A 13,169-nucleotide genomic window follows, 5' to 3' on the forward strand; every position below is an offset into this window, starting at 1 on the left:
TTAAGCTCACCATTTTTTTGGTGCGCTTAAGTTGTTATAACGAATCCCATTCGTTTAAAAGTTCGGGTCCCGCCGGGTCCCGCTTAAGCGCACCAATGGGAGGCGTTATAACAACTTAAGCACACAAAAAAATGGTGCGCTTAAGCTCACCAACAGTTTTCTCATATATATATATATATATATATATATATATATATATAATAGTAGATCTATATTCTTAGATAAACAACCATATGTGTAAAACTTATGGGAAATATCACCTGTTTTGATAAAATATCTCACATGTGTAACTTTTTCCAATGCCTTGAGTATGTGGTTTCAAAAAAAAAAAAAAAAAAACAGCCCTCACGGGTAAACATTGTAAAAATCAGCCCTCAAAAAAAATAATTAAAGAGTTATTAATGGATTCTTTTTTGGAAAACAACCCCTAAACTCTTGATATCATCCAAAGATAATTATAAACAAAGATAATTAAGAATAATAAAAGGATATGATCTCACATAAGCCTTAGGTGTGTGTGTGTGTGTCACTTGAAAATATGGATTGAAGAAACTTAGAATTTGGTATATCATTGTGTTTCAGATTCGGTAGCAATCCCTACTCAGACATAGAGGATTTCTTACTCTTTCACATCACAAATAACTAAGGTAGGTGATGGTAACCTAAGCTTGTACTTTTGAGCAATGATTGATTTATATGCATTTATATGCATGCAATGAAATTCTTAGTAAACATAGAATTGTTCATGATAATGATGTAGTTAAGATGATTGTTCCTTATTAAATATGCATCGCGCTCTCATGTTTTATTATACTAGTAGCATGCAACAAATGTTGAAAAATGATGCTATGGCAGTAGCTTGCAAAAGATGAAATGTTATGATTCCTTGTTAAAGGAAAAAGGAAAATGTGGGAAGCAATAAAATTGCTAAAAATGTCTTTAAGATATTGGAAAGAAGAAAAAAAAAGGATATGGATGATATGCCAGTAAAACTGATAAGAGACAAAGACATTGGGAAAATAATTTAGTGGATTGGATGGAGGTATGAGTCGTCCTGGAATAATGAAATTCCGAGCCGGCCTTAGGTTTTAGTGCACCCCCTTGGTGGTAAATGCATCATCTTAAACCATGATGTCAGGAGGCGGAGTGGCTATTAAGCACGTCGTAAAATGTCCCTCATGCCCACAACCTGTAGACGAGGGTAGTGGAACGTATTGAGGGCGGGACAACAAGCTAAGGGAGCTTGATTGTCTTAGGTGAGTCGTCTCATGCATTAATAATGATAATAATAAAAATATAAATTTATCACTTGTAAAACGTTGTTGTGTTACTAGAATAGTAGTTTTAAATTGATTTATGCCATAGCATGCCCCCTATTACCGTTCATGATTTCTTTAGAAATAAATTATGTTACATGTTCACCTATAGAATTAAGTTGTATGCCTTTAAATTCAAGAGTTGTTTAATTGTATTTGTTTAGGTACCGAATGAATCTACATATTTCTTTGAACTAACACAAAAAATCCCCACAGGTTTTGCTACAATTGATGACATTGAGACAAATGCTAATGAAGAAATCGAGAGTAAAAAGGGGTGTGCAAGAGCGAGGATAGAGTAATTGATGTGGCCGTTTGGCCTTGGCGGCTATTCGTCTTATTCCTAGTTTGTTTTTGTCTTTGGTAATTATGTCAAATACTCTTTAGTAAGCTTTTAAATGAGTTTTCAAATTTGTAAAAAAAAAATTGTTGTCTTTTGTTAACGGTCCGGGTTTAGAGTTCTCTGAAAATCCGGGTCGTTACATTATATCTTTCATAGCATCCTTATGTATTTCTCAAGTATCTTTGAGGGAACAACTCGTTAAAGAATTGCATGTAGGCAGTTTGGCAAGACATTTTGGTCGTGCCATGACTGTTTCCTTGGTGGCGGATCTATCTTTTCAGAAGACGTTGGATACTTCTCACGTGGCTGATTTATTTTTCATAGAAGTGGTGCATTTACATGGAATTCCAAATTCTATATTTCTACTTACATCCGAACTGTGATGCTACTCTTGTAAGTTATTTTTTGTAGACATTTTGGAAATCGATGAACAGTAAGTTGCAATTTTTTTGTGCCTATCCTTCCCAAACTAATGGAAAATGAGTGGTTAATTAGAGCTGAAGAAATTTGGTACGGCGTTTGGTGGGAGAGCATGTTAGATCTTGGGACAAATCTTGGCTGAATCAAAGTTCGTATACAATAGTTCCATCAATAGGACAACGGGCAAAGGTCCATTTGAGGCGGCTTATGGTTTTACTTCTACAACGCGTTCTTGACTTGGTACTTGTACCCAGTGTTAGGTGAGCCTATGCCTATCATAGAAGAAGGTAACGGTGAGTACAGGAAGGTTGCTGATTTGCATCGATGAGCAAAAGCATATGAAGGTGGCGGTGTATTTGCGAAGGAGCTGTCTGCCGACTGTCCCTATCACAAATTATAAGGAAGTTTGGGGCCATGCAAGATATTGAAGAAAGAAAAGCATATGAAGGTGTTGATGTATTTGTAAAGGAGCTGTTTTCCCATGGTTCTTATCACAAATTATAATGCAGTTTGTGTTAACTTACCAACTTCTCCAATAGCTTAAGCTGTTGGAGAAAGGCGTTATTTATCTTTTATACTTTAACACTCCCCCTCACGTATGGCCCACTTGGCAAACACGTGGCACATGTGGTCCCACTTTGGGCCGACCATCGCATGTGGATTTTTTGCTATCCGGGAGGCTTGAACGCGAGACCTTTGGCTCTGATACCATGTTAACTTACCAACTTCTCCAATAGCTTAAGCTGTTGGAGAAAGGCGTTATTTATCTTTTATACTTTAACAGTTTGGATCATGCAAGATCTTGAAGAAAGTAGGCCCATATATGCCTTATTCAAGTGATCTTCCTTGCGACCTCAACATCAACTCTATCTTCAATATAACTGATTTCTATAAGAGAGGGCATCACTCCCTCTCTTGTATTCCTAGAAGCACTAACGATTTAGCAGTCAAGTTAGCTAAATTGGGTGTTTGTGGAGATTCTCTTTATGTTGACAAACCTCTACGCTCTATCAAGGTTTCAGGTTTTGTGTTTTGGCTGTGACGGAAATGGAAACATGTCACTTTCGGATGGAAATTTCGGTGCAAATCCTGCAAATTGAAATTCATAGAACCATATAAAATTGATTGGACATTTAAGATGAAACTTCAAGAATTACTAGAATAAGCAAAAATGCACACTAAAAAACCATCATATAAGCAAAAAAAAAAAAGAAAAAAAAGAAAGAAAAGAAAAGAAAAAACACTCATAATGGTTTAACATCAAACAACTTACCAATAAAAAATAAAATAAAACAACATCTAACACCTAATGACATGCGTTGTCGTGCATGTCTGATAATTTAGTGCATATCGGATTTTACATGTATTTCATATAAATATTTATACATAATACATGCACCACATTTCAAATGCAATTCATAAAAATATAATTATTTAACATTTTTTTTTTAACATGAATATAATTATGTAACATATACTGGTTTAGTATACTGTTTATATGCTTACAATTCTGGTTTTGGTATGCGCTTCGGTTTTGGTATGCATTTCGGCGGGGATGAAGACACAAACATTTCAGCCGATTCTTGTCGGTTTCGGTGAAATTTAAAACCATGCCCCTTATGCAATGTTTTTTTATAATTAATATAATTTTTGTTAAATTCTCATAATGTTGAGCAACCTTTACCAGTTTACCCTCTATGTAATGTCTCTTCATTTTTAATATAACTTTCGTGGTCCTTATTGAAATAATAATAAAGATGATCAGCTTGCAAAGATTGAAGAGCGGATGGAGCAGATTCCAAAGAAATCTAATGATAATATTGAAGATATACTTTCCATATGGAGTATGGGTACACACAGAGGAATTTGTTCTCAACTCCCCATAAAATGGAAGAACAAAGAACCCACTGAAAGTAAGTGGATTGGGGAAGACAAGCTGTGTATGCTAGATGGAGCAATCTTCTAAAGATATGTTGATGCACATCCTTCGAACCCGAATTATTCTCAATTCGGAGGATTGATTCAATTCAACCTAATACAGAAGCCAAGAGTAAAGAAGATGGGTCCAACTTGATAGTTATTGTGCTGTTACGATGACACAGAATCATGGTTTTAAATTTCCACCAAAACTGACACGAAACACCGAAATGTTTTTGTTTCCATTCCCACCAAAACACATACCAATGCGTGTTAGATAATTATAGTTTTATAGTTATATAAATTGCATGTGTGTATAAATATTTATATGAATTACATGTAAAATGTGGTTTGTATGGGTTGGTTTTTGAGTATGTATTTGTCCTTATTCTAGTACTTTAGGAAGTTTCGATTTAAATGTCCACCATTCGCATTTGCAAAATTTCAACCGAAATGTTCATATGAGACCGTCATGTTTCCATTTCCATCACGACCGAAATGCATAATGAAACCAAAACCTGAAACCTTGCACGGAACCTTAATAATGTCAGCCTGTAAGTCCCATAGAATTCAATATGTTCTTAAAACAATAGCAAGGTTTTAAATTTCGGTTTTGGTGTCTGTTTCGGCCACCAGCGAATTCGAAATATTTCTGTTTCAGTGGAAATTTCGGCCGAAATCATGTAAAAATATATACTAATTTCATTTTTTTAATTTCCTCCTAATGCCAAAAATTTTGGTGGAAATTTTGTAAAATGGGTAAAAACTGAGAAATTTCGTAATTTTGCCGAAATCTTGAAAAAAAACCAATTTCATGTGAATTTTATTTTGGCCTTTGGCCGAAACCGAAATATTTCGAATTTAAAAATTTGAACAATAATACCTTTTGGAAATTTGTTTCTAACCATTAGTTTGGTAAGGGCTTGGGTGTAAGTAGATATTTTATATGTTAAGTTAGTAAAGAACTCTAAATTAGCAATGGGAGAGTAAGATTATAATTGCGATTAAAGACTGCATACACACACATCTCTCTCTCTCTCTCTCTCTCTCTCTCTCTCTCTACACACACACACACACACACACACACATAAAGCAGTGTTTAAAAACGCGGATGCGATGCGGAATGCGGCCAAGAAAAATCCTTGTCGACTTGGTGTGGACGCGGCCAAGAACGTGCTTGTCAGCTGAATACTCGGTTGACGTGGTCATAGCTCGGGAGAGTCAAAGGAGTTTTTATTGACTATGTAGGGCAAAATGCTTAACGTGGCGCAATGCGGAACGCAACCAACGTAAAAGGGAGTCGACATGGACGCGAGGGAGTTTTAAAACTATGATATAAAGAGGAAAGGGAGTTTGACTATGCACGCTGACATGGCAGCCTCCCCTTCCTCCCTCAAATCTAGTTGGCGGTCCCATCAAAAATTTGAAAAACCTACGAATAAGTAAAGAAATTCGGAAAAAGAAAAACTACGAAAAATTCATTCTCTCTCTCTCTCTCTCCATATATATATATATATCCATTTCAAAATATATATGTATATATATGTATATGTACATGTATATGTACACACACAGTAGCCTTCTTGTCTCCCATCAAAACATGATGTGCGAAATGGTTGGCCCCATCCAATGCATGGGTTTCGGTGGAGATCGTGGGATCCACGGATCAAAATGAGGTTTAATGATGGGACCCACCTGAGCATGGGTTTGAGTGGAGTTGGTGTGATGTAAAAAATGGTGGGCCCCACCATATGCATGGGTTTGGGTAGAGATGGTGGGCCCCTACCATATCAAAACATCAGGTGTAAAACAATGGGCCTTACCCAGGTTATGCATGGTGTAAATGATGGGCATCATCTTATCAAAACTTGTTTTGTAAAATGATGGGCCCAGCCCATGCTCTGCATGGGGTGTAAAAGAAATCCATTATAGAAAAAATTCTTTTGGGGTTTATGAACTGTATCTGAATGGTGCTTTTATGATGTTTACGCTTTTCTGTTGTTTTCTCTTAAAACAGCAGCTATTTTTTCATTAAATCTCTTATGCCCTAAGTTATGTGCTGATCTTGAGTAGTGAAATTTAATTTGAAACTTGTGATTGTAGTTTCATTCCTGCTGCATTATGGAAGTCCCTCAACAACAACACCGTTCTTCATTAACTAATTTTTGGCACGGCTAGCGTTAGGGCTGCATTAGAGTCATCTTAGAAAGACATGGACTAATTCATAGTTGTTAGAGAAGACATGGATATATCAGCTTCCCCCCTTTTTTTGTAAGAAATTGCATGGACATTTTTTATTTTTGGATTGACGCCTATTTATTTTCCATTATTAATCAAGTCATGTGGGGATTTTACCGGACCCTTGAAAAACTGGCCTTCTTTCCATCCACTGGATATCAATCCTTGTTTGCTTCTGCACTGTACCCTTATAATGTTTGTGATGATGTTGAAATGCGTATCCTCTTCTATAAAAAAAAGTAGGACACTGATTGCTAGTACATATTAATTCTAGGAATTATTCTCCTTTTTAAAGAGTTTGGGATTTTTAGTTCTCTCAATATAATGTTTATACTTCTGCAAAGAAATAAAATTTCTCATTTCATATTTTAGGTTAATGATGATGGCAAAGTGTCATTGAGGCACACACTAACAGGTCATCAGAAACCCGTCTTAACTGTTGCTTGGAGTCCTGATGATCATCAGCTTCTCACATGTGGAATGGATGAGGCTGTTAGACGCTGGGATGTCAATTCGGGTGCATGCCTCTATGTTTATGAGAAAGCTGGTTTTGGTCTAATTTCGTGCGGATGGTTCCCTGATGGAAAACGGGTATTTTCCGGTGTGATGGACAAGAGCATTTGCATCTGGGATTTGGATGGAAAAGAGCTAGAATGTTGGAAAGGGCAGAGGACGCTTAAGATCTCGGACATGGCTGTTACGACTGATGGAAAGCGGATCATTAGCATGTGTAGGGAAACTGCGATTTTGTTGCTTGACAGGGAAGCAAAAATTGAGAGACTGATAGAAGAGGAGCAAACAATTACTTCATTTACTTTATCAAGAGATGATAAGTTCTTGCTGGTAAATCTCATAAACCAAGAGATTCATTTGTGGAGCATAATGGGTGATCTGAAACTCGTTGCCAAATACAAAGGGCATAAACGCACTCGGTTTGTGATAAGGTCTTGTTTTGGAGGATTTGAACAAGCTTTTATTGCCAGTGGAAGTGAGGATTCACAGGTATGGAAATATTGTTTTTCTTTCTTCATTGATTGAGGAGATACTATAAATTAAGAACCAATTTAAATTTTATGCTCTCAAATGAATAAATAAAAAACCCCGGAACTTTTGAAGTCATTAGCCATGGTGTGTTGCTATTTCTCTAGTATTGATCAAACTAACATTCAGTTGCCTGTAATCACCTGCATTTGTTGCCACAAACAGTAAGTTTGGTTTAGAAATGCTGGTTTTTTGGTCCATGGTAGGTATAACTTGACTTCCAGTTAATAGAGCAATCACTGAAATTCTCATAAATTCTTGGTGAAGTTCTCTCTGGTTTTGTTTATAATTTCACATGAAAGGTGTGGTTTCCTTAAAATCACAAGCCAGCAAAAACTGAGAAGTGAGCTATGATTTAGCCGACACTTTGAATGTATTGCTGACAAACGTGTCGCGCTGTGTCCGACACAACACGCGTGTCCACACGTGTCGACACTCCTTTGGACACTTTTAAATGTATTGCTAGTAGTGTTTAAAGTGGGTGTGCGGACAGGTTTTTGTACCGTGTCAAATGTGACATTTTATTTTATTACAGAATATTGTGTTTACCTCTTTTATTATTAACTCTTTTTTTATTACAATATCTTCTTTTAGCTCTTTAACTAATATATGCTTTTATATCCCCTCTCCTAAACTTAAAACCCTAAACAAACTCTTATTCCAATACTATATTCATTGTACCATACCCCTTTTCTCGCTGTATATTGGAGATGGAAGAGAACTAGATTAAATGATAAATACTTTGTTATTTGATTATCTCATGTCTCTTTTAGATTATAGCTTAGATTTATCAGTTTGTTAAATGAATACCATATTTATATTTTTCTTTCTTTGAATGGTAACAATATTTATATGATAGCAATCAATAATTTTATTTGTATGTACGTGTCACCATTTCTATAGTTTTAGATGTTGTATCTGTGTCGAAACTCAGCACATGAATCTGTATCCACAAACTATGACTATATATATGCTTTCTATTTTAGCCGTGTCCCCATTTCTAAATTTTGGGGGTTTGCCATGTCCGACACTCTGTGTCAGTGTTGACACGTGACACTCTTGTCCATGTCCACAAATCATAGGAAGTGAGAACTTATATATTTTCTGTACGCTTGAAAAATTATGTAAGAAGCTCATTTTTGTATCTCTCTCTCTCTAATTTATCTTGCACGAATTGTTTTGTTCCGAAGCAAAGATATCCATTGGGGCCAGTTCGTTCTATTCAGATATTCCCGACCACTATTGTTTTCGTTGACAAATTACTATATAAGAAACTGAAGAACGGTTGGAGGCATATCCTCGTTTTTAGTTGTTTGGAAACATCTCTATGTTTGGAGATACTAACTGGGGGAGTGAGCCTTTTTCCATTTAGTGATAACTACTATAATGAAAACCGTCTTTCTTGAATTGATCATTTTGCTTTGAATATCTTTTATAGCTAGAAAAATGTCGACATTCCAAAATGATTTAGATATATTTATGTCATCAGAAAACTGAAACTCAATCTGTATTCGGGCTATTGACTCGAAGTTCTAACCAGAGGCTTTGGAAACCAAGGCTTGGGCAACCTGTTTTGCCAGAGGAGCATAACTTTTTCAACACTTTTGTCACCCTCAGTATCATGTGATCAACTTGCGAAACACTTTTGTTTTTTAGATCAAGATTTAATCTAGAAGTTGCCGTCAAAATTCCCCAGTTAATTTTTGAGACAAGTTTATATTGTGATTTTACCAATATATTGATTGTGGCCAGGGACAGGCAGTTCTATCCCATCATTTCTGATTAAGACAAATATGTCAATTCATTCTCAAATTTTAGAATATTCACCAAGTGTATGCCTCCTGATGAAATACGTATGCCATCTCTAAAATGACTAGGATTCAATAGTGACATTTTCTTCTTCATTTTGCCGCTCAAAATAAAAAGTCTTTATTTTTGTTTCTACTTTTGGCTCCATCTTTGCAAACTTGTATTTTCAGGTTTATATATGGCATAGAGGCACAGGGGAACTGTTAGAAGTATTGCCTGGGCATTCTGGTGCTGTTAACTGTGTGAGCTGGAATCCGGCAAACCCGCACATGTTGGCTTCAGCCAGCGACGATCGTACAATTCGTATATGGGGACTAAATAGGCCAAGTCCGAAGCGCAGGGATACTTTTAGCAATGGTGTTGTCCACCATTGCAATGGAGGCACCTAATGATAAAAATACATAAGGCAGTCAGGTATTCATTTTCTTTCGGTCCTTCATTGCCAATGTAAATTCTTTTTTTTTTTTTTTTGGTATTGGCACACATAGCAAACAAACGTGTAAATTAAACGGTCGCTATCTGCCAATAAACAATATACTGTGACCATTTGTTAGTTTTTTGCCAATTTATTTTCTTAATTGAAGTTTGGAAGCTTTGGCTATTCATTTCTTTTAGTTACAAATTACATTCTCATTACACTACATGTGTGTCTGGGTTAAATAGAGTTATATTGGAATTCTACTTTCAGAAAGGACAGTGACCTGCCCTTGGAAGCAGAAATTTGTACTCAGCGTGTCTCCTCTGCCTCAAAATTGGTACTTCTTCTTCCAAGCTTCCTCTTTTGCTTCCTTTTTTTAATCATACCTATATTCCATGCCATGATCAGTCTGTAGACATTTTGGACTTTCTCCCGTATGATTTTCAACTTTTATCAACCGATGCTTGAATTTGGAGAAGACTTCAGACTTTCTTATCATGAAATACACCAATACCTTCATCAAGTAGTCATCAGTAAAGGTAATATAATAATCATACCGTCTCATGATCTCACTAGCGATGATGGCCCCCAAACATCTCAGTGAACACAGTCAAGTATAACTTCAGTATCGTGGGTCGTTGGCTTGAGTCTGACTCTGCACTGCTTCTCGTGTACACCACATTTACAAAAATCCACTTTGCAATTTCAAACTCCTTTTAAGCAATTTTCCCTTATGAAGTTCCATCAACCCCCTCTCATATGCCATAACTGTGAATCATCCTCACTGACCTCAAATGATGTAGCTCCACTTTCAAGGTAGTCCCTAGTAGGCTGTACAACTCAACTCAGCCTTTGTCCCAAACTAGTTGGGGTCGGCTTAGTAGGATGTACAAGTTTAAAAAAATTTTACCCATTCATTATGATTATTGCTCCCTTGACTATTTTCATAACTCCACCCGTTGTGCTATACTGGCAGCCACTTGCATCTAATGCCCCAAGGGAGATTAATATCTTCCTTAACTTTTGTTCATGGTGCATCCAAGGTTTTAAATTTCGATTTCGGTTTCAGCCATCAACGAAATAGAAACATTTCGATTTTGGTACGAAATTTTGGTCGAAATCTTGTAAAATCACATAAACATTTTTGTATGAAATCACAGTCGAATCCCAGGTTAGAGTCTTCACCATTGTTTTTTTTTTTTTTTTTTTGGTGTTTTTTGTCTAGAAATATCTTAAATGAATCTCATTGTTCTCTTTTTTGCCAGTGGAGTTGGAGTTAAATTTTGTCAGGGTTTCTGTCGAAATATCATTTCAACATAAACTTTGTTATTTTATCTGAAAAGTTGCATGTTTCGCATATTTTGGTCGAAATTAACGAAATCCCGAAAATTTTTGCGAATTCTGGTATTTTTTCGAATCCAAGTAGATCTTGTTTCAGTAGCAACCGAAATCGAAATATTTCGGCTAAAATGAAATTTTCAGCCGAAATTTAAAACCATGGCGGCACCTCAGAATCTCAGATAAAGTCTACACAAATTCGTCATGCACCTATATCCCAATAGCTTGGTAGACTACATCGTTTCCCACAATAACAATTCCTCTATTGTATGGTTTGTATATATCACACCATTTTTTATTCGGACATATATGATTGGAACATCCCGACTCAAGAATCCATATGTTTTAGAAATAGCCTTCATCCGCAGACACACTGATAAAACATCCAATTCATCTTCGCCAGAATTTTCCGTTGCAACACTGCTTGATTTGAGGCATTTTGTTTCTTCTCTTCTAAATCTTTCTGACGCTTCTTGCTGTCTCTTTTGATGTGCACCCGTTTACGGCACCGATAGTATTCAATTGGGTCTCCCCCCTCATTTTGGATTAAGATTTACCCCGTATTGCCTTCTATTACTAGATTGAGGATGCTCCGACATGTTGTTGACATTCACCACAAGCCCATATGTCTTCGATTCTTCCCTAGCAATTGTCTTTATCATTTTACTTACAAAAAGGGTTGACATCTAAGAGACGCCATACAAAGTAGTGTCCTGTCATCCTCTTCCAATTTGCGCCCAACATTCAACAATTCTGAGACCATCGTGTCAAAAGTTTAGAGATGTCTTAGCAAGTTTGTGTTTTTCTTCCATCCGAAGAGTATATTGTTCAGTAGTTCATTATTATAAGGGTTTCTCCTTTTAGAGACTCAAGTTTGAGTCAAATCTTGGTTGCAGATCACAAGTGACCTCATTTGCCAAACACAAGCAGATCACAAGTGACGTATGCGTCGCGCACATTAGTCTGCCAAGGTAACTAATCAATGCGAATATATGACATCTGCACACCAGATTTAGTTAGAAAATTTTCTATAGATAACAAATTGAGGAACCATGGTTTCCATGGATTATACAACGAGTAACTTCTTCCAAACACTAAATTATGATTTATTTTTCCCTGTTTTTAAGCCACTCTCACCCTCAACTCTCTCCTACTCTCTCCCACCAACTGAGAAACTAACTTTTTATGGAAAAAAAATTCATGGTTGCCAAACCCGGCCTTGCAAATTTTCGATTTTTGCTTTTCACAACTCTTAAAATAGCCCTGGATAATGTCAACATCAAATCAGAAGTGTAAAGCAAGGATTTGAATTATGGTTTCTTTGCAGAGAGCCCGAAACAATGCTTGATGGATCAATGGTGTTAGGATCACGCAATCAAGGTGGGAATCAAAGGACAATTGGCTGGGCTTCTGCTTGCCAGTCAGATTAACAGGCAGGATCATGTCCAAGTGGCACATGTGGAGCCCAGACAATGGCTATCAGGAAATAACTTAAAAAGCACTTTTTTAAACAATTTTCTTTTATAAAACATGTTGCTTTTGTATCCATGGCCTTCCAAATAACAGTGCCATCTCTCTCGTAAATTACCAATCCATAATCTATATGAATCACCCAACAGATGAGCTTCTCTTAAAATTGGTTGCAATGCCAACATTCTAGTAGAGCTTAGGTAATATAGGGACAGTACACTTGGGTGGCAAGTAGGGACAATTTATATGGTGAGTGCGGGCCTGTATTTTTTTTTTTTTTTTTCAGAAAGTGCAGTAAGGCCCATTTCAGAGGATGATCTAAGCTGTTCATTTGTTGAGCCACAACGTAAAACTGCTGTACCCAGTAGATCATCTTCTTAGGATGATCAGTTTCTCTACAGATTGGAGGGTTAGGAGCATCCTGTGTAGATGATCTATGTTATGAACCCGATCCGGATCATAACGTGACTGATGTTCTTAGAGGGAAAATCGACCTCTTGATCCACTTCGAGGGAAGGATCAATCATCCTTTGTGCACAAGACACTCGATCCGGATCGTAACATGATTGATCTTCTTAGAGGGAAAATCGACCTCTTGATCCACTTCGAGGGAAGGATCAATCCTCCTTTGTGCACAAGACACCCGATCCGGATCGTAACATGATTGATCTTCTTAGAGGGAAAATCGACCTCTTGATCCACTTCGAGGGAAGGATCAATCATCCTTTGTGCACAGGACACGTTTAGAAACAATTTTCTTCATTCATTCCCTTTCAATGCCTTCTACAAGATTTAAATAATGCTGTTTACAATCATGATACTCTCATGAAAATAGGCGCAATCCCCCCAAAATAAGCAA

At 36.7% G+C, this 13,169-nt stretch overlaps 1 protein-coding gene across 2 annotated transcripts in view; it reads left to right on the top strand.

Moving 5' to 3' along the window:
• Positions 1-12,391, top strand: part of LOC143854620 (WD repeat-containing protein 26 homolog) — a 32,802-nt gene extending 20,411 nt beyond the window's left edge. Inside the window, exons 5-8 of one of the 2 annotated variants that reach the window (XR_013237556.1) lie at positions 6,607-7,236; positions 9,255-9,498; positions 9,773-9,839; positions 12,168-12,391. Coding sequence is in view for 1 of the 2 variants with exons in the window: in XM_077364665.1 (XP_077220780.1) it covers positions 6,607-7,236; positions 9,255-9,473 (849 nt within the window). In the remaining variant the exon portion in view is untranslated. Of the gene's footprint in view, positions 1-6,606; positions 7,237-9,254; positions 9,690-9,772; positions 9,840-12,167 lie in introns of those variants that run through there. The other variant, XM_077364665.1, reaches the window with a different exon arrangement.
• Positions 12,392-13,169: the final 778 nt, after the last annotated feature.

This window comes from Tasmannia lanceolata, unplaced genomic scaffold, assembly GCF_043159265.1.
Source record: "Tasmannia lanceolata isolate RefF3 unplaced genomic scaffold, GAP_Taslan_0.1 ptg000020l, whole genome shotgun sequence".
Lineage (NCBI taxonomy): Eukaryota > Viridiplantae > Streptophyta > Magnoliopsida > Canellales > Winteraceae > Tasmannia > Tasmannia lanceolata.